The sequence below is a fragment of the Parasteatoda tepidariorum genome, chromosome 5 (assembly GCF_043381705.1).
Source record: "Parasteatoda tepidariorum isolate YZ-2023 chromosome 5, CAS_Ptep_4.0, whole genome shotgun sequence".
NCBI lineage: Eukaryota > Metazoa > Arthropoda > Arachnida > Araneae > Theridiidae > Parasteatoda > Parasteatoda tepidariorum.
The window spans coordinates 82993772-83015994 of record NC_092208.1 but is presented as its reverse complement, the minus strand read 5'-3'; the positions used below and the strand labels follow the sequence as shown (position 1 = coordinate 83015994).

Here is a 22223-nt window from a genome sequence, read left to right as displayed (position 1 = left end):
TCAATTTTGAATTATAAAATTAACGACAGTTGTTTCCGAAATTCTTTTTTTTTCCCCGAAAGTTATTGCAATTTCAAGAGCATTTTAGCATTTTTTATTTTTAAATACTAATAATTATTTACCTAGGGTTGTAGAAAAATGAATCTCTTTTGCGATTTTAATTTTATGAACTCGTGCATTCGTAACTTGATGTTATCGAAGAACTGAAACTTTTTAAAAAAAGAGTGAAGAGATATAAAAGCTGTCCCCCCCCCCTTTCCACCAATGCACACGATATCAGACAATCGTTTCGATTGTTAACAACTGAAATAACTTTTCATTTATTTTTTATTGTGTTGCACATACTGTATTCTTAAGTTTAATTCTTTTTTCAAGTACAGTTGATTATTTTTCAAATCCAGATATTCTCTCATTTCGTTACATTTTACGTATTAGTAAAATTTGCTTACATAAAATTATAGTAATTATACATTTTATAAAAAAAATAATCTTCTTTTATTGACTTTTAAAGAGGAAAAACTATTATGAATAACGTGCAACCACGAGAGTTGGTGAGTGGAGCTTCCTAATGATTTTTAAAAAAACGGTAAGTAAGTAAAGTCATTACTGGAATGTAAATTATGATTTGATAAGTATTTTCTTTCTTTTGATAGATAATGCATTCAACGCTAAAATATAATTTCAGGAAAACTATTTAAAAATTCCAATTTTTGAATGTTTTGGCATTTTATAGCTTATTATACAATAGTGCCAAATATATAAAAATCTCAATTTTGAATCCTTTGTTGCTAGCTTACGTTGATTTTTCTATTGCACGGCAGATTTAGGTTAACAATTTATATCACAAGATTCTGAAAGGTAATATTTTTAGAAAAACCTAATTTCATTAAAAGTTTTTGAATATTATAATCGAGTTCATTTAATTTTTTTTTAAAAAGAAAACGCTATTGAATTGAAAAAAAAAACCTGAGTCATCATTTTTTTTATAACAGCCGACCCAATTCCGAATTTAAAAATATCAATGTCTAACTCCGTAGCCCAGTAACTTGAACTCAACCAGAAGACAAGGTAACTCCTGGATCAAGCATTGAACAAACTAGTCCTCGTGGATGACTTTTTAATGGAACTAACCGACATTTGCGTTACATGAAGAGGAAAACCAAGAAAATCTCCCACGGATAGCCTAACGGCAAAGGGATTCTAAACCTTGATCCTTCTACCACTGAGGATATTTTACATCAGCACTATGGTCGCTGCGAGCCCGGTAGAATTGGTGGAATTCGAATCTGGGAGATTCGAATTCCACCAATTCTACCAATACCACCAACGAGATTCGAATCTGGGATACCTCATTGGGAGACGGGCGCTCTATCTCCTAAGCCATCGCGACTCTTTAATGAATCATTTGCGAGAGGACGATGAAAACATTAAAACCTGTTGGATTGCCGGAGAGGAATTTTAAAGATATTATTACAGACACCACCAAGTTTAATCAGACAATAGTCTGGATTTCGAAATTTTTTTATTCCACTTTCCATATTAGTATATCGACAGATTTTCATAGCATTTTCGTTTATTCCTCGTTTCAATATTAATTAATGACCCCTAAATTATGCGTTTATTGGACTTCAATTTTGAGAAATTCTAAAAATAGATATTGGAAATAAGGCATAACAAAACAAACTAGTTATGATAATTAATAATATTTATCGAAAATTAACGATTCTAATTTATTTCCAACGAAATAACTCACCATTTGTATTGATTGCAGTTTATATTCGCAACCTATTACTCCCATAGAAAGAGTAGCAATCATGTAGCTGAGCCATATTGCTAGCATTTCGTCGAAAAAGGTTATGAAGGTATTTTCCTACGAAACGGACTACTGGATGATGTCATTTTTACAATTCTTCTTTTACAATATTAAAATAAAATAAAGTTCTAACTCACACACAACAGTGAAGCATTTCTCATAGTTGATAGCATTTTCGTTTTTTCCATGTTTCAATATTAATTAATGAGTCCTAAATTTTACGATTTTTGGATTTCAATTTTGAGAAAAGATTCTAACCATAGATATTGGAAGTAAGGCATAATGAAAAATGCTCAGTATTTATCATAATTAATAATATTTACCAATATTGACGACTCTAATTTTTTTTTCTAACGAAATAACTCACCATTTGTATTAATTGCAGTTTATATTCGCATCCAATTACTCCCATCCAAAGAGTAACAGTCATGTAGCTGAGCCATATTGCAAACATTTCGTCGAAAAAGGTTATGAAGATATTTTCTTACAAAACGGAATGCTTGATAATTTTATTTTTACAATTCTTCTTACTCAATGTTTAAAAAAATAAATAAAATAAAATGAAGTTCTAACTCACACACAACAATGAAGCGTGTCTCGTATTTCCAATTCTAATGTCCAGCACGATTTACTGCATTTGAAATTTTGATTTCAATAAAAACGAAATAGTAATGGTGAAATAACTAACGTGGTTTATAATGAAACAATGAACATCTATCTATCTCTATAAAATAAATAATTTTAAGGGCCGTCGACGCCGCCGCTATTTTGGGTGTTGAACTTAACGTTACAATTTGTCATTCTGCACAATAAGACTTAGAAACTATTCAAGAAGTCAGGTGTATAGAATGACAGGGATAGCTGACAGGGATTACTATAGAATAAAAAAAATTTATACGTTCGAGAATTATTAACTGTTAAACTTGTCGGAAAAAATATATGAATGGTACAGGCCGCAAGAATGCAACTGCAGAATTGAAATTTGGTAGGTCGAAAAGGCGATATTTGTTTATGAGCTTCAAAATTCTAATTTTTTTCGAAAGTTATTTAAATGCTCTTTAGCAAATTTTTCTTTTTCCTTACATTTTTTTTTTTAATGTTACATTTTGTTTCTAAAAATCTTTATTTTGCTCTCTCTCTCTTTATATATATAATATTGTGTGTACTACATGCGTGTTTAATATTTTAATAATAAAAGTTTTTTTTCAGTAAATGAAAAAGCNCATATATATATATATATAATTTTTTTTCTTTTTCCAATAGCAGATTATAGATAGTAACAGCATACATAAACATCGAATAAAAATAAGAACAGGTGCTGTAGGGTAGGATATACATATACTACCCTACAATAATGGAACACACTTTTGGTTTTCGATATTTTTTTGAATTTCGCAAGAAATACTAAGAGGATTATATCGTACTTTTAAAAGCGTTTGGATCATACGATTTTTTTCTACTTTGCAATAAAGTTTAAAGCTTTCAGGGGGGTTTAGGGACAGACAATTATTTACAAAAGAAGAAGAAAAAAGTATTTTTGAACACCCTATGCCAAAATATAAATATATATTTTGCCATTTAAAATTTGCTTTCTTTAAAATGATGCAAAAAAATTTTAGATCTCACAATTCAATGTTTTCGACTATTATTTAAGATAAATATTTACGAATAGTTATATTTTGAATGGAACTATCCTAGGATAACGTTATAATTAAACAAATTTTATAATAGGATAAACAAATTTTATAATTGTGAGCAAAACATTTTCAATTGGCTTAAAAAGTTTTCGATTTACGGTGAAATATGCAAAAAGTCAAATTAACATTATGGGGTCCAAACTTCGGACCGTTTGCGGCTACCCCCTTACATTTTGGGAGATAAAAATCCGAATTCATCTAAAAAATGGTATGTTTGTCCAAAGAAATTGCGTTTTTGTGTCTGATTTCGCAAATTAAAATATCGTTTACGTTAATTAATTAGCCCTCTCAAACTATTAAGATTGAGTCCTAGAACGGGCAGATCAAAAGTTATTCAGAGTGTGGTTACGTTTATTTCTTGCACTCTGTAACAGCCAGACTAAACTTATTTCTTGGTACAATTTTCATGAAGATGTGAATGGATTTAAACTTTTGATAGGTATGGTTAAAATAATTGTTTGGTAGCCATAAAGATGTAGAAACTGTAAAATAGTATAAAATCTTATAATCTGTAGCAAATTTTGGAGACTAGTGGAACACTCTTCACTGTTAACTTCATCCGAGTTTATATCAGTAAACTTAAATTCAATCAACTCTGAAAAAACAACATTTGCTCATTAAAGAGATTGGGATATAATTACATGAATAGTTTCGTTCTCTCCTCTCTACCAAATTCGAGAATTTTTTCTTTGTGAGGGAAACCCCCTAAGGTGTTAACACATTTGAGTGGCATAAATTTACTATTTTGGAAAGTATAAGTTTGGGTCTTGCACACCATTTTTAATATTTGATTGCTACAAACTGTAGGGAAATATGGTTGTTTGAAGCAGAATATTTTAAGATACTCACTAGTTAAGATACTCACTAGTTAGACTTACTCACTAGTTCTAAATATTTGGGTGCCACTGACGAGAGGAAATTTTGTCCCCTGGTATAAAGAATTGTGGTACGTAATAAGCCTTCAAGCACAGCAGTTGGAGATGCAACTTATTTATTATTTTTCTTTTTAAAAAGCATATGAAAAAATGAGAGAAAATTACTGACAACCATTTCAAAAGTTCTCGATACTTGTTTTATACGAAAATTAAAAAGATGAATTGAGGGAATAACACAAAAAACAAAAAGTAAAGAATTTTCTTTTTGATACTTAGTTAGAGGCTCGATTTGTTTCATTTTTGTAGCATCATTGTGTAAAATTGAACTCAAATTTAAACAACATAATGCTCTTATTGATGAGGATCTTATATTTGCCAATTTTGCTTCATATATATATGATTAATCTGAAATTTAACAATAATAATATCAGTGTGATGTTGAAGTTGCAGACTAAACTTCTGGATAGTGCTTTCTGAAGATAGTGCAGCAGATTTACTCAGCAGATTCAGCTACCTAGATAATAAGCCACATTTTTTTTTTACAAACAAAAATCTTACAATCAAATTTTCTCATCAAACGGTTTCCTCATAGATATTTTATAAGTTTCTGGAATTTTGATTAGAATACATCAGGTTCACAGAAATATCTTATAGATTTCCTAATAACTTTAACTTGAGGCTTATTATTATAATGATCCAAGTTATCCAAAATTAATGATTTTGTTTAAAAAAAAAATTACAATATCAAGCACTATAATAACCATTTAAACATTACAGTAATATTCATATTATCAAAAAAATGTTGATGCAAGGTTTTCAAGAAAATCAAAACTTAATTTAAACCAAGCCAGTGGAGTCAGAGACAATTTTTTAGGAGTTAGAAGATATTGCTCTACTCAGAGTACTTCAAAGTTTATTTTTATAAATCGAAAGAAGACTTTGAAATGAATATTATAATAATTAATTTAATTTGTCTCAAAATTACAGACTTTATTTTGACACTTTTGAGTTTATTAAACTTTAATTGAACAACTAAAAAATAAAACACTAAATTATTAAGAAATTTAAATATGATTTCAGTATGAAATAAATGGAAAATTCATAAATTCCACACCAAATTTGTTTACCTCTTCTGAAAAATTAATTTAATTGATAATACAAATGAATTTAATATATTATTAGTGTTTCTTAGTTCGTAAATATTCAAAAAAATTTTTTAAACAATAATTTTTATATTTATGTAAGGGAGATTTTAATTTCTCTTTAAAAATAAGAATTTAGAAAATTTCAACATTTTAGACAAATATATTTGTGGAATTCTATTTCCTTAACCTTTTCGCAACAGGGCATCTTTGTTTAAGATGCTTACTTGGGAGGAAGTGAAAGGAATTATACTACAGGGCGTGGATTTTGAACCACTAGGCCTAAATTTAGAAGGAAAAAAAAATGAAGATTAAGTTCTACCGCTGTAATTTTTGGTACCATTTTAGATTATTACATAATCTGTCATATAAATTAAATCTAGACTTTAATAATATTTTTTCTTCAATTTATATGAAAATATAGAGAAAAAAAATTCTTACCTTTAAGAAAAAATTTTGAAAGTGCATTTCGATTATTCCAAAGTTTTAATTGGAAAAACATATTCATATACTTTCAAATCAATAAAAAATTTCCTACAATATACAAATATGAGGATGCAATTCCTCAAGCTCTCGAGTCAAAGATGCAGTATCTTGAGCCAAACTTTTACGGGAAATGGAAGGCAGGTATTCAGCGAGCTCAGTCTCTGACAAAATGTCTGTGTCAGAATAACTTTTAATATTATTTTCTAACTCTTTAGCAAAGGAATCATCACTTTCTTTTGTATCACTAATTGGTTCATTTATCATACTGATAAATAACACTTTCTTGCCATAATAAACTGGAGTAAGGCTTTCCGAAATAACAAAAGAGGAATGTGCAAAATATATCAGAAAGCAACACAAACTGCAACAAAACGGATGCTTAAACTCAGAAAACCCAACATAAGCAAAAAGTAGAAACAAAAAAAATTTTCGGAGAGTTATTAGAAATGAGAATCGTGCGGAAAACTAAAGAGTTTACATTATGATTTTCCTCCTCCCCAGCCATAGTTGTGGAGCAAAATAACACAGACAGGCAGAATATGAACCATCTGAAGGTCAGAATACTATAACTATGTAATATACATAGTGCTATCTACTGGTTATTAAAAATTGTTTTAGCTTAAAAGGCATAGATGCACTGGCAGTGCATTAGGCTAGTTCTCCAACAATGCCTGGGTGAAAATACCCGGGCCTGAGATAAGTCTGTACAAAAGGCATATATGATTCGACCTTTGCGAAAAGGGTAATTTTTATGCTATGTAATTTTTAATAAAATACTGCACACCTAAAAAAATAAACATCTTGAAAGTAATATTTAAAAAGTAATAATACTTTCTCAGGATTCAGTGAAAATTTCAATTTAGTCATAGTTAGAATTTCACAAATTTTTTGAATGAAAAACATTTAAACACAACTGCGGCAAAAAAGAATACCAAAATCATACCCTATTATTAAACTATAAAACATTTCTAGTTTCTATTAGACAATATTTTATAATTGCATTAAAATTTAAATTAAGAATAAAAAGTCATAAAATACAAAATTTACTTCAAGTAACCCTTTTATTCAAATTTTTATCACATAGGTAACATAGCTGTGTAGGTAAATACAATATAAGTAAGAGGACCAAGAGATATATTTTCCACAGAAAAATTTACTCACTATACATATCAATTCGAGATATCTCTTTAATGATAAGAAAGACAGAAAAAAAATGAGATTAAATAACACAGAATACATTAAAACATCCAAAAATAATGAGCAGTCTCCATCACAATAGTTTTACTCAATACCATGAGCAAAAATCATGACTAATCCAGGATCTAAGACCATATCATCATTCATATGGGGATTATCAACAGCCATTACAACAACAGCTTGTTTACCAGGAATTCTTTTGCAAACATAATTCTCATAATATCTCCTATTGGACTGACGGGTCTCTAAAGTACTCAAACCCGTAGGCCATCTTCTTTCGTGAGCGTTTTCCATTAACTCCGCAGCTAGGTGTGGAGGACAACCACTTTCACTCAGTGCTCTTCTCACCATGGTTTGCAAAACGGAATCAGGTGTCGAAATCATGCCACCCCAACGCGTTACACGAGCTCGCTGTAGAGAACCGATCCATCTCATAGTTTCGTCTTGTTCGAGAGTTTCTACTAATGCCGGAACACTTGGATTGGCTAATCTCATTGCACGAATGCATTCTTGCACGCAGGTTTTCAGCAAGTCAATGTCTTTCCTGGTCTCATTCAGATTGCATTGCATTTCGTTGATCCTCAGTTGCTGAGTTTGCAACAGCATTCTCATTTCTCTAACACAATTATGCTCTCTTAATTCATCTTTTGGCACAACCAATCCACACCCTTGCTCGCAAGGAACAGGTCGTTTAGGATTATGCTCACATTCTTCCTTGTGGATTTCAAGACGCTCTAGTTTCACTATAACAGAGCAGCCAAATTTTTCATTATCACACATAATAAGTAAACGGGAAAGTAAATTACGCAGAATTCGCGGCACTGGTTTCAATTCATTTGGAGTAATTGGTTGACGGTCTACAGGACAAGACGGTTGCCTTGCAAGCCATTCATTAATACAACTTTTACAAAAAGCGTGTTCACATTGCGGAGCATGCAAGGGCTCTTCCAAAACACCAGAACAAATAGGACAGATCAATTCTTCGTCAACTTCACCTTCGAATCGAGTAATATCGTATCCCATTTTTAATTAAATGCTAATAAATAATGATATTGTAGATTTTTAATGAAAAAATTCAATTATACATTTCTATTGAACAAAAACTTAAAAACTAGAATAAGATACCACAGGAAGCAGTATTGAATAATTAAGATATGATAATAAGTTAATACAAAGCAAATAACATTAATGTCATGCGGATATTAAAAATAATTAACTGTAGGAAAAGACAATTTGACACATACGGACCAGCAGACCAGACAATAAATAAACAAAAACTATTTTTCAAATAACATAAGTTGCCATTCAATAGTTTTTCAAAATCTAATAGTAATTATTAAGAAAAAGTAGTAATTATTATCATTTTCAAAAGCAAATAACATAAGTTGATTTTCAAATGAAATTTTTTTAACTTACTTGTATTTTCTCTTTCTTGAATTTTAACGAAGATTTGTCTTTGGAACAATTGCCGTCAGAGGAGTTTAAAATGAGCAGAAATAGTCAGAGGAAACGTTGTCTGTTTTTTGTCAACAAGTAAATTCAGTGACTTCAATTTTGCTTAGATTTATTTATATTGAAACAAAACTATTTCTAAGATGTAATTTTATTTTTAAGTATATTTTATTAGAAAAAATTAATGTTTTTATTTCTCTGTCCATGTAACTTTACTGCTTTTAACTAATTGTGTTGTTTAAATATGTAGTCTTCATTAGCACGAAAATAATTATAAGGCATTTTTTTTCTCCAATTTATCTTATTGCATTTATTTGTCCCCCTCTTTCCTGTATGTTTTCTATTCTCGTTTAATTATTTATTATTTTTTTGTAGTTTTTACTGAATCTATTGTTTGTAATAAATTGTTATGGAACGCCGCCTATATTTCATCCATATTATCATAACTAACTTCACCGAGCTTGAACTCATTTGACGATGAAAAAAATGAAACCATACTGTAATCGATCATGGTTCTAAACACAAAATTAATGTTTAAAAATTCTTAATATTAAAAAAAAATGAACTAGAGGATTTACATTACATGGAATATTAAAATTCTTGGAACAGATTTGTCAAGCATCTGTACCTGCTGTCTAGGGATTTTTTTTCACACCTACCATCATTTTCGTATTGTTATTGGTGCAGTTTTGCCACATGTCGAAAAAGAAATCAAATATTGCAAACCTATTAAATTCGAAGTTCACTTGTTTTGCTGCCATATTAAGCATGCATTTTATAAATAATATTAGATCTATAATAAAGGTTAGCTGCCAGGTAACTATTTTGTTATGTGTCTGCACCCAATACTGAAAATTGAATCAAATATTGCTACCCTACGAAATTTAAGGTTCACTTGCATTACATCAATTTTACAAAACAACCTTAAAAAAATATTGGCACTTGACTTAAAAACATCAGCCCTAAACCTTAAAAGAAAACCATCTATTTTAACATTACATAAATTTAAAATTCTTGCAGATCTATGAAGAATAATTACTCTTGGGCAACTGGTTTGTAATGAACATGCACCCATTTTTGATAAATTTTCTGTAGCAAACATGTTACATTACATAAATTATCAAAAAAACAACTGCAGATCATTAAGCAAATCATTACTCCTAGGTCACAGATTTGTAAACAATCTGCAATTAATAAAAAATTGCAATGTAAAATCTTTCAAAATTTTTATAAGTTCATCACTAACATCAATCTAAATTCAATTTTAACCCTTTAACTGCCGAGTAAAATTAACGTGATTAACTCCCCAGTGCCACCGTTTTTCGCTCAAGTGCACTTTCTTACACGGTGTTTTGGTAGGGAAAATGATGCACGCTTTGCAATTTAAAAACAGTTTAATTTTACAAGACAAGGAAAGAAAGAAAATACAAAATTTAAATTAAATAATAAAAATACAATATAAAAGATGTCAAAACTTAGCTGTTGTATGATAAATCCTGAAACATGGTGGACACATAAACCAACATCACATCCATTGCACTGATAGCGGGATTCACGACGAATTTTTTTTGTTGAACAAACAGCACATTTTCGCGAAGCATTTTTCTTTGAAGATGTTGATGGAAAGAATAAAAAGCACCAAATACATACGGGAAACAAAAGCGGAAAAAGAATAAACCCGACCTTACTCAAATAAATACACACGAGCGATTAATACGATATCACTTTTCCATAACATCCTTTTCCCATTCCCCTCCCCTCCGAAATTAGTAATACACTCGCAAAGCAAACACTTTCAAGGCCATTTTACTGCATTCTGAAGTAGGGGGTGTAGTTCCATTTATAGCAGCGCAATGCAAAGCATCGTACTTCGGGAAAGCGTATATATACGCCTGCGGCAGTTAACGCATCGTCTGGCCGAGACGTATATATACGCCCGCGGCAGTTAAGGGGTTAAACGCAAAATTTAATAATTAAATTCCTGTAGAAAATGTGAGGACGCCCGGTGGCTGAGTGGTAGCGCTTCGCGCTGTCTTGTCACAGGTCCCTGGTTCGATCCTCGGGCCGGGCAAGCAGTCTTTCATCCCTTCAGTGGGTCGATAAATGAGTACCAAGCATGCTTGGAAACTAAGCACTGGGTTTTTCGCGTTCGGCTGACCACCTGACTGGAACATCTGCTCCTGCACCCCAGAGTCCAAGGTCAAGAAAACTGAAATGGGCACAGTAGGCCTTGGCCCTCTATGGGCTGTCATGCCACTGAGTTTAGTTATAGAGTTTAGAAAATGTTAGGTATGAAAACAAAAAAATACTAACATTCATTATGTCAATTATCTTCCATCTGGGCAATCAGTTAAATCTCCATGTTGACTATATTCTAATACACACCAAATCATTATCTATTGCCGAAGTTGAGGATTGAAAAACACCCTGAAAAGTGGGTAGAGATGCCTCCCAAATCTATACCAATTTCTTATTATAGTTGATCTCTTTTTGTATTAGACTCCATGACATTTTTACAGGATTGAATATATGTCGTCAGTATATTATTTTCAACCAGGACAAACAACACAAATTGACTTCAATTTTCTAAAAATCTCGCAAGAGTAACCTTACCTAAGATGAGGGCTGCAGACAAAAAAAAATCATAAAAAATAGTTATAAGTGCATGTAAAATTTTAATCACATGAATAAAATTAATTTTGTTAAGTATGCAAATTGTAAGTACATAAATTTTAATTGTTTTTATAAAAAAAAATGGAAGTTCAAAATTAACTTATTGATTAGTTTTGGCAATTTTGTTTTTTAAAAAAAAGATGTTTTAAAACAAATTATTCTTGCATTTTTACAATTCAAATTATTCTTATTTCTTTTGAAATTGTTTTATGAAAGAAAAAAGTTTAATTCAACTGGAATAAAGCAGTTTTAAACAAAATCGTAATCTTTCACAAATAATATGTGATATAAAATAAGTTGTATGAGTATTATTAATCATTATGTGTCAGAATTTCAAGTTAACTGGATTATTTATTTTTTTAATTTAGTATGGTAATTTTCCTTAAAATAATTTGTTTCTTAAAGAATTATTTTATTTGACCTACAAATATTTTAGCATTTTCCTGCCCTTGATAGCTAGTACGTATGTTAAACCAGAATTCAGGATTGTTGCTTAGTAGGGGTTTGTCTAGGTTTTTCTGAGAGGTACCTATTTTGTGAAAATTAAAAATTATATTTAAAAAAATCAACACAAAGCTATGGTAAAAATATGAATTTATCGTTTCTTGCAGAATGCAAAAATAAAATTTTAACAAAAAATATTTTGTGAAACTACCTTTTTTCCTAAAGTTGAATTTGTGAAGGTACCGCTAAACGGTAGTAAATTTGGCCTGGGCAGACCACTGCTTAGTATTGGCAAAGTTGACTTTGCACTCCCTATAACTGATAAGTACCTAAAAAACTGTTTATGGTATTATACATTTGAGGCTTGATTTTGTGAGGGTAAAAATCAGTTGCCTCTCCAAAATTTATTCTTAAACTAGTCTTCATTTTTCGTTAGAAAGTGTAGGTAGATAAAGTCAAAATTTATCTTTGAATAATTTTCTGTTTATCATTATATTCCATCTTTATATACTTTGACATTATTAATAATGTTATAAAAATTATTTAATTATTAAAAAATATTTTTAGTTTTCCATGTGGAACCACTATTGTTAAACATTGTTTTCGACTAGTTTCGTTTTTGACTAAATTTTCTTCTCTCTATTTTTTTTGTAGATGTGTTTGCTACTTTTTTATGTGAATCCAGATGCTAAAACAGGTGAATTATATTTAATTCTGGCAAGTGTTCGAGATGAAATTTACAATCGTCCGACCAAACTAGCAGAGTTTTGGGAGAATTTTCCTAATGTAATTGGAGGTATCATCATTTGTTTTTTTAAGATTGTAGTACTTAATGGTTTTAGTTTCCAAGTGTTGGCAATGCTTTTCTGAGTTGTTGTTGCCAATATGAGCATTGGTCCTAGCTACCAATAAATACCCAATTTTAATATTGCAATGTGTTGTCAAAATTACCAATATTTAGGAATATACCGCAGTGTTTTTCCAATTTAACTAACAAACGTTAATTTTACCTTTATTAATATTTTTTTTAACCAAAATAAAATTTATCAACGCTCACAATGCGCTCTTATTCAATAATTATCAGTATATACAATATTCACTTTGCATTTTTGATTTGTTATGTTTTCAATTATGATTGCAATATTTTCTTATTCATTTATAATAGTTATCATTTATGATTGCAATATTGTTGTATTTGATACACCTATGGGTATTATTGGCTGATTGTGACCTTTTTAATGCTAGTCTGACAGAAAACCTAATATTGAGGTTCCACTATAAAACTTCAATTCTAAAGTTTGAAGAACAAAAGTTTAATGAGGTTTTGAAAGCTAATGGATAAAACTTTGAATATTGACAGGGAAAAAAATTTGATTGGATACTTTAAAATATTACTTTTGTCTTCATTCCCTTGTTTTCATGACAATATATCATTCAACTCACTATATGTTTTGATTTTTTAAAATTCTTGCAAACATTTAAATTATTTAGTAAAATTTGATAAATGTTTAATTTACCATTATTTGCAAATGATTAGTGTAATCTTTTTTAAATGAATAAATAAAATAAGAAATGGAATATTTCTTATTGAACAAACTAGTTCTATAATGATCTTTATATAATAAGTCATTCTAATTTTTATTAAAACCATTGTATATTATAGATGCTTGTATTATTTTGTTTATCTTCTATGTAAAACTTTTTAAATTGTATTTATGTATTTGTTTATTGATTCGGCAAATTAGACATGATTTTTCTCTTTCTAACATTTCATACCATAATGCTGGTAATCTTGGTTCTTTACTTCTCACATTAATTAATAATATATAATGATTATTTTAATACAGTGAAACCTCTTGAAAACGATCACTCTCTGTTACACGGTGAAATTGTTGTTAATCGAGGTTACTTCAAAACGTTAACTTCAACATTTTATCGAAGATACACGATTTTTTGTAACGATTTTAGTCAGTGGCATTCTCTTAGTGCAGAAATGTCACTTGTGTTAGCATATTGAAAATCGGATCGATTAACAAAACTTTGCATCAATAAAATGACCTCTATTTATGAGTAAAAACAATTTTACCAATTATGAATTATAGAACTATTTTAAATTAATAAACAATTATGTTTTACTTTAAGTTTGCATTTAATTTCATATGAGAAAAATTAGCTTTAAAAAGTAAGAAGTTTGCTTAAAACGCTTTTTTTTTTCTAATTTAACTTTAAAAATAAATCATTGATAGCATCATCTTTAGTTCACTCTGACTGCTACATCAGGTTGTCAATCTTTTTCGAAAATCGTCAAAAGAGCTCTCTAAATGAGAGCCACTCACAAAATTTTGAATGCATTTGACTCTACTTATTAATATTTTTTTGTTTTGATAATTTATTATGTTTTCTTATTTGATCTTTTCTTCATTTGGTGCTGAGGTTTTTCCTGGTCGCTGGGAGAGGTTTTGATGGTCTCTCCTTAAAGTTTCCTTCAACACAAGGTGTAAGGAAAAAATTCCCTGCTTCCCAAAATTAGTCATAAATAGATGTGGTCGCTTACGCAGAAGTGGTCTTTCCTGTAGGTTTCACTGTGTTATCAAAATTTATTTAACACTAAATGACTGACAAATTATTCATTAAAATTTTTATTATTCTAAAATTTGTGTCATTGAAATATTTTTTTTAAATTTATGTATCTTGTTTTTTTTCCCCACTATTTATATTCATCTTTTTGCTGAATTTTTGTTTATAATTGAAGATATTTTAAAATCCAGTTAGTTTTTTACTTAAGGAAATATTATTTAAGAATTAAGTTTTATTAAAAAAAATTATTTTTGTAAAAGGTAGGGATATGGAACCTGGAAAAGAAGGTGGTACCTGGCTGGCCATGAGTAAAACTGGAAAAATTGCCGCTCTTCTCAATATTTTACAGCCAGACGAAGAAATACTACCAAATAAGAAAGGAAGAGGTAATTGCTAAAATATTTCCTGACTATTGTTATTCTTTGAATTATTATGATTAAAACAATGCTGTTGTAACAAACAAACAGAAATTATTTTGTTTTTAAATACCTTTCAGTATTTTACTTATAAAATAATGCATGTTTTCTTGTAAAAATAATGTTATCTATTTAGAGGGAATTCAGAAATACTAAATTCATAAAATATGACTGCTGCTACAATTTAAACAGAATTTTTATTTGTAGCAAATCAACATCTGGGAAAACAAATAAATGTTAAATAAAAATTTTGTGAATGTTTCAATTGATAAAGTATTATTATATTGGTTATTTGTCCTGCAAGATTGCAGTTAAAGATGAATTTTCATAATATTTTTTATAAAATATGAAACAGTGTTTTTTTTCCTTTCATAACTTTTTATTTCATAGTAAAACGTCATGTCTATGATTATGCTCATTATAGCATACTTATTATATATTGTAGCATACTTATTATACATTATAGCATACTCATTTAGTCTATTAATTTAAAATGCTTTAGAAATAATTTATTAATTTAAAATGCTTTCTGTAGCATATTATTTTGTTGGAATTTCATGATAAAACTATTATATGACAATTATAATTATGCATACTTAAAACGTAGTTATAATTAATTTGCAGATTTTTTTATGTTTTACTTATTAAGGATTTATTTTATAGGTTTCTTAGTAGTTGATTATGTTGCTGATGATAAGGATTCAATTAGTTACCTTAAAGATATCTGCTCACAAGGGGAAGACTATAATGAGTTTTTCTTAGTTACTATGGATTATAGGTTATTCTTTGACCATTTAAATAATTGTCTATATTTTTAAATTTCCATTTGAATTTATTTTTAATGAATTGTAATTTACAGTTCCAGAAACATGCCAAAAATCTGCTGTTACAGTAACCATTATTCATCATCCCAACCAATATTGATTGAACCAGGTATTCTAAATATTTAAATTATATTAAAGTTATTTTGAATTTTTATTATATTTTAGTTATTAACAAGCTTTAACTCTTTGATGCAGAATTTTTATTAAACATGTTTTCCATATTTTTTTCTCACTATTTCGTATTAATTTAGGTTGAATGAAAAATATTATATTTAGCATTTTTGTTATGAGGGTCATCTACATTTTTCATTAATTTCCATTTTATTTTACGGTTTTTTACATTTTTTATAATTATGGTTATTTAACATTTTATGGCTACAGGTAGGAAACACTAATGTCTTTTTCTGTGTTAAAATCATTTTTAAAGTTTTCACTTATATTTAAATCTAAGAGAAATATTTATTCATCATTGAAATTTCTTTAATTTACAAAATCAACTATTGATAAATTTTAGATTATGAATGAAAAAAGAAGAGAAACTTTTTCAGAATATACTTTTCTTGGATTTTAGATTTTAGCACAAATATTATTCCAATAATCTAACAGACTTTTATCAGTTAACTATTAGACTGTTTTTTATAGTTAAAAAAAATACAAAAATATATCTTTGCATCTAATTGCAATTTCAGGGGAAAAATACATATAAAAGAAACACTGGTGTCTCAGTTGGGTCAAATAAATGTTTAATTTTTCCACATTGTCCCAGATGATCTAGAAATGATCAATGGTTAGAAAAATCAACCAAAGAAAAATTGAAGGAGATACAAAATAAATAAATGAAAATGCTGCATTCTTTTGGAAACCAGAAAATTTTATTCTCATCAAACTAAAATTTGTTGCTAAATTCATCAACAGATACACTGAAAGCATTTTAAAATAATATTTTTTGTTACATATCTGGCCATTACAAATGAAATACTCGCAACAGCATTTGTTAATTTTGTATTTGGATTGCACCACATTGTTGGTAAAATCGACAGTTATTTTAAAAACATTGTTTTGCGTGGAGTGGTGTATTCATCAGCAACATCGCGGAATTTAGAATCCGTAACCCTGACTTTTGCTCAGTTTTTTAGGTCAGAAATTATTGCTATAGGGAGGGTTCTTGAGTTTGCCCTTACTATAGTTATAGTAGTATTTGGATTTTGTCTGACAGTAAAAGTGTCATCCATTCCTAAAAAATTATCTGAAAATATATGATAAACCTGATCAGGATTTTCTAGTACTTCTCTCCGAGTTAGGCCTGGAGAAATAATGCATATTTCGGCAGGTCGATATAATGACTTTCGTTTTAGGCGATGCATCAGAATTCTGATTTAAGTTGGGGATGAGTAACAACATTGTTTTGTATCTTTTTAATTAGAGGCACCATCTTTTCATAAATTGTGAAACTTACTTTAAGGCAGGTAGATATTTTATTTACTTCGCACTAGAGCTGCACAATGGGCTACTGGCAAAGGTCTGGGAAACATCCCTGAGGATGATCCGGAGACATACCAACGCAATTTTGATCCTCTGCAGAGGGGATGGTTTACCAGCTTTGGTAGCCACACGACCTGCTTGCAAAGTCTAACACTTTACAATAGAACAGTTTAACGAGGACCGATACCGCACACCCTCGGTCCATACGCAGGCTGATTAAAGTGGTCACCCATCTGCTTACTGACCGCAGTCGGTGTTCAACTGGAAACCGTGACTTTACGATCAGTCTTTTGCGGGACTTAACTTACTTTAAAAACGTGAGAATTGAACGCTGGTTTCCTTAGCTAAATCCAAACTAATCTCCTTTGGCGTTTTTTTAATATTTTCAAATTGCTGGTCTATTTTTGGGACAGTTTGTACTTATTTACAACTTTTTTTAAAAATATTTTCTTTTTCAACTGTATATTAATATTTAACTCAAAAGCTTAGTGGAAGGACATAGCTAAGTATAAAAACATGTTAGCTGTTGTTTAAAATATGTTAATTAATTTTTAAAAGCCTTCGCATTTTTAGATTTAGGAACATATTATATTGTCTTTAAATACTGAACATTAATTTATCGTGTAAAGTTTTTTAATAACGCAGAAAGGTTCTTTGGTAAACGCTTTCTAATTAGAATACATTGTACTGCCGTTTTTTTCCAAATTTATTTAATGTCTTGTAAACTCTCTCTTATTTTGGTATTAACTTTTTTCTGTAAGTTAATTTTTTAAATGAAAAGATGTTTTATTTATTTGAATTTAAAGGTCTGAATTTACTTTCATATTTTAGTGCTTTATTATGTTTTGCAATTTCTTATATTTGGTATGCAATCTATAATACTTATTTGAACTTAGCTGTTATTAAAGGAAAATCTGATATCAATCAAAAAGAAAAGTTGAAATGTATTGGCAATATTTTTATTTTATTTAAAATTCTCATTTAAGGAATTTTAACTATTTAAATGTGTTTGATTCTTGCTGTTGAAACTTGTATTACATTTTTTGTGACTGCCTGTTGAAAAAATACTTCAATACATAAAGTTTTGCATTTAATTTTAACTTTTTTAGGTGTACATGCATTTGGTAATAGCATTAACCCACTAGAAATTTATTGGCCAAAGGTCTTGGAGGCCAAAAAAAAATTTAGCCAAATAATAAATGGAAAGACTTCAGTTGCCACCAAAGACACATTGGTAGAAGATTTATTCAGCTTACTGCGTGATAATACAAGGTAATGATAGATAATGTATTAAATAAGTGGCTAAAACTAGTTAATTGAAATACACAGCTAGGAATCAAAGCTGCCAAAGTGAGTTAATAATAAGAATGCTCACCTTATAAAAAGAAATTTTACAAAAAAAAACTTTTAAACCATATAAAAAGTTTATTATATCTTTACATATAATTTTACTTTTAAAATAAATCCTAGCTTATAACTAGATAGAAAATTTAAATAAAACATTAAAATTAGTTTGTTAAAATATAAGTAGTACAATAGTACTATTGCAGCTAAAAAAAAAAACTTTTAAAAATTTTTTAATTTAATGTTTGTGAAATTAAATATTTCTTAGCATACAAACCTGTAAAAATTTAAATTGCTCAAAAATCTCTACCAACTTTAAAATATGCTTTTCAAAAAGTTTTGAAGTTATAAACCTCTTATTTTATTTTGCGACTAGCTTATATATTATGACTTGGAAGAAAAAAAATTTTGTTGTTTATTTATTAAACAACTGAGTCATTACAGTTTGGCAATTTAGGATATCTTTATTATTATCTGCATTTATAACCTTATAAAGACACTTTATAAGTCTGATAGTAGTATTGAGTAATTATATAATATTTTTATTATGGGACTCAATTCATTTTAATGCAATTTTGCATTTCCTCTTTCATTTATGTCACAATGATCAAGTTAAGGTCTTAATTGTGTTGCTAGAATACTTTTTTTTTTTTTTTTTTTATGCTTCAATGGCTTAATTTTCAAATTAGTTCTCATTTTAATATGGATACAATTATTTTTTTAAGTGTATTAACAAAAAAAATTTCCACCCAAAAGCAAAAATTTTAAATTTAGAAGAGAAAAAAATGCACTTTAAAGCATTATAAAAGATTAGAAGCTTTAAACAAAAATGGAATTTTTTTAAAAGTAGATTCACTAATTTCTCAAGAGAGAAACTTAAGTTGGCAATTTTAACACAGGTTGAATAGGAGTAGTAGTGATTTTAATTTAAACGATTATTACTCTTTCGAAGTGATACATCCATTGTTAAGAAAAAAGAGCCAAATTTATAATTCAAAAATTAATTCTATTCTGTTTCAAATATAGCCAACTTGTTGTTTCATTCTTAGTTTATTTGTTCTTTTTACACAAAATTATTTAGTTTTCAATGAGTGAAATGTTTGTGTATAATCTCAGATATCCCGTTGATGACATGATGAGAAAACAAGGAAAGGGAAAAACTAGAGATTTTTTGGAAAAATTAAATTCTATATTTGTATCCATCCCAGGAGCTAATTATGGTAGCAGGTAAGACTACTTATCTATTCTAAAAAATCAAAAAGACAACTATATTGGAATGAAAGTTAAAAGTTATTTGAAAAAGGCTCAAAGACTGAGAGATTTGATTAAATATTCCCTAATTTTTGATTTATTCAAAATACTGAACATAAAGCGACTCATATGTTTGCCATTGTGGAAATAATGATGTATTTAAGAACTTTAAAATTGTATTGAACCAGTTGTGATGTTTCAAAAACATATTTTTTACACTTGGTAGATTATGCACATTTTAGAATTATTTTTTTGTATTTTTCTACTGGGCAGGACCAGTAAGGTATTTGAACTGAACTTCATGTAAGATAAATTTTTTCTCCTCTTCAGGATTTTATACAGGCAGAAGTGATTGTGCTCTGGAAAAATCTGGATCTTTCGCTAACCACGATCTGGAAATCCAAGGTCCAGAAGTTTCAAGAAATGATCGATCACATTTACATATAAAAATTCTTATTTTATTTAAATAAAATTTAAATATTAGAACTAGAATTTGCACAATGTTGAAAATGTATTAATATTTTCTCTTAAGAGAAAATATTAATACATTTTCTCTTAATTTTTTAACTGTTTATCATTTAGTGAGGAAAATAATTAAGAAACATGAAATATTTGAAACAATGAAAAATTGTTTTATTAACGTTTTTATGATGCTGTAATTTAAAGGGTTTCTATTAAGACTTTATTCTTTCCTCTTACTGAGATGTTCAGCTTTAAGATTGATTTTTCTGTTTCGCCTTTATGATTAGCGTAGCATTTTTTAAAGTTTTCTTTAAGAATTAAAAGGATTTTTTTTCTCTTTTTAGACTTCAGCTTATTTTTAATAATGATTAAACACATTTATAAATACGTAAAAAAAAATTGCTATTTGGTCTTTGGCCAAACCACTATTCATTACATCTCTAATTTTTTCAGATGTCACACCGTAATTACTATTGATGCTGAGGGTAATGTTGATTATTTTGAAAGGAACAGACCTGAAATCCTTTCTGAAGTTGATGATCAATGGGTTTCCAATAATCAATCATTTAAGTTACTGTGGTGAAAATCTTTATTTTATTCAAATATTTATGTTATGTAGAATGAGTACTTTATACATAGTTGTTATATATTTTTTATACTGCTGTTAACACTTAAATAAAATATATTTTGCTGTTTATGTTCTTTAGTGTCATATAATATTATTACCAAAATTCTTCTACAGTTTTGAAAAAGATTTTCTTTGGAATGTAAAAGAAAACTTTACAATAACATTGAGAATCAGACACAGATAATTTTAAAATTTTATTATTGGAATTAAATTCAAAGTCTTTGTTGTAATGATATTGCTGAGCAGGTAATTTTGGTCTGCCCTTCATTTGAATGAAAAAAAATGTCTTTAATCCTAGGGGTTTAAAATTTTGTCAGGTAAGCAAAGTATCATCTAAATCTTCTTCCTTTGGCTCAGGTTGGCTTGCAACCTTCTTTAAAACTTTGGTCACAACATCTTGCAAAGCTTCTCTTGCACCGGCATCCATTGCATTTAAGCAAGCCTACAAGAATTCAAAGAATTTTATAACTAGAAGATTAACATGAGACTTTTATTTATTAAAAAAACTGGTCCAAATTGCCAGTGATTAAAAGATAGGTTATACACATTTTCACTGGCCAATTTACTAATCTCCATTACAATTTTTTTGTTAAAAAAAGAGAATTTAAATTAAAAATCATAATATTGAAAATGTGTAATGTTCACAATTATGATGAAATATTTTGTGACAATACCACCTTAGAACAAAACATAAAAGTTAAAATAAAATAAAAAAATCACTTCAGATAAATTTTGAAGTCCTGGATCAATGAACCCCAGTTAATTTGTGGCCTGTATGTCCAGTACCTGGTCAAATTATTAGACGCACTATAAGATTCTATGTAAAATCTTAATTATCAGGTGATACTATACAGCTTTATTGTTTTTACGAGACAGAAACCAGTTTGCACTTGTTTACGTTCGTGTATCAATTGGTTAAATTCGATTGAATAAATTAGACTAGATATTATATAAATATGGAATATTTATTATATTAGTGTATTATAATAATTAGATGCATAGTGTTTTAACAATTGCATGTTTTGCACAAGTTTATCTGCAATTCTTTTATATTTATACATACATATAATGGGTTTTTATTCAGAATTTTTTTATATACTTTCTATTTGTATTTATTTTTAACGTATTGCTTTTCAATGTTAGCCAATTAATGCACGAAGACAAGCAAAGTATAAACCAGTTTCAGCCATATAAAATAAATAATGCTGTATAATATCCTCTGATAATAAGGATTTTGCATAAAATCTTATAGTGTGTCTAATAATTTGGCCAGAGACTGCATATATATATATATGTAACATAAAAAGCTTCAATTAATCTTTTTATGTTAGTTTCTCTGCTATAAAACTTCTTCCTAATTAATTATTCTATTTGAAATACTTTCTCACACTTTTAAAAGCCACATCCTGTTCTTAAATCTATTTTTGGCTCAACTATGCATTTAATTAAGAGCAGGACAT

The 22223-nt window shown here is 28.7% G+C and overlaps 4 protein-coding genes across 7 annotated transcripts in view; 1 reads left to right on the top strand and 3 right to left on the bottom strand.

Moving 5' to 3' along the window:
- Positions 1–2597, bottom strand: part of LOC107439204 (lysosomal acid phosphatase) — a 34665-nt gene extending 32068 nt beyond the window's left edge. The window contains exon 1 of one of the 2 annotated variants that reach the window (XM_016051714.4): positions 2181–2597. In XM_016051714.4, coding sequence (XP_015907200.1) covers positions 2181–2267 — 87 coding nt within the window. In that variant the 5' untranslated portion in view covers positions 2268–2597. Of the gene's footprint in view, positions 1–1753; positions 1909–2180 lie in introns of those variants that run through there. The other variant, XM_071180692.1, reaches the window with a different exon arrangement.
- Positions 355–20832, top strand: LOC107439206 (transport and Golgi organization 2 homolog). Of its 3 annotated transcripts, none has more exons than XM_016051717.4 (8): positions 355–586; positions 12434–12575; positions 14617–14742; positions 15436–15550; positions 15632–15705; positions 18188–18350; positions 19539–19649; positions 20589–20832. In XM_016051717.4, exons 1-8 carry the CDS (start codon positions 569–571, stop codon positions 20716–20718), a joined length of 879 nt encoding a protein of 292 aa, XP_015907203.3. In that variant the 5' UTR covers positions 355–568; the 3' UTR covers positions 20719–20832. The 3 variants fall into 3 exon arrangements, with proteins under 3 accessions (XP_015907203.3, XP_042907746.1, XP_042907747.1); XM_043051812.2 differs by lacking the exon at positions 355–586 and adding an exon at positions 8678–8807; XM_043051813.2 differs by lacking the exon at positions 355–586 and adding an exon at positions 8712–8743.
- On the bottom strand, positions 7056–8512 carry LOC107439205 (E3 ubiquitin-protein ligase NRDP1 elgi). Its single transcript, XM_016051716.3, has one exon. The coding sequence runs from the start codon at positions 8231–8233 to the stop codon at positions 7295–7297; it is 939 nt and encodes a 312-aa protein (XP_015907202.1). The 5' UTR covers positions 8234–8512; the 3' UTR covers positions 7056–7294.
- Positions 20833–20944: 112 nt separating the features above from the next.
- The window catches only part of LOC107439203 (lethal (3) 80Fj), a gene marked incomplete in the record, with an annotated part of 81201 nt that continues 79922 nt past the window's right edge, over positions 20945–22223 (bottom strand). Inside the window, 1 exon segment of the mRNA XM_043051809.2 lies at positions 20945–21205. Coding sequence (XP_042907743.1) covers positions 21077–21205 — 129 coding nt within the window.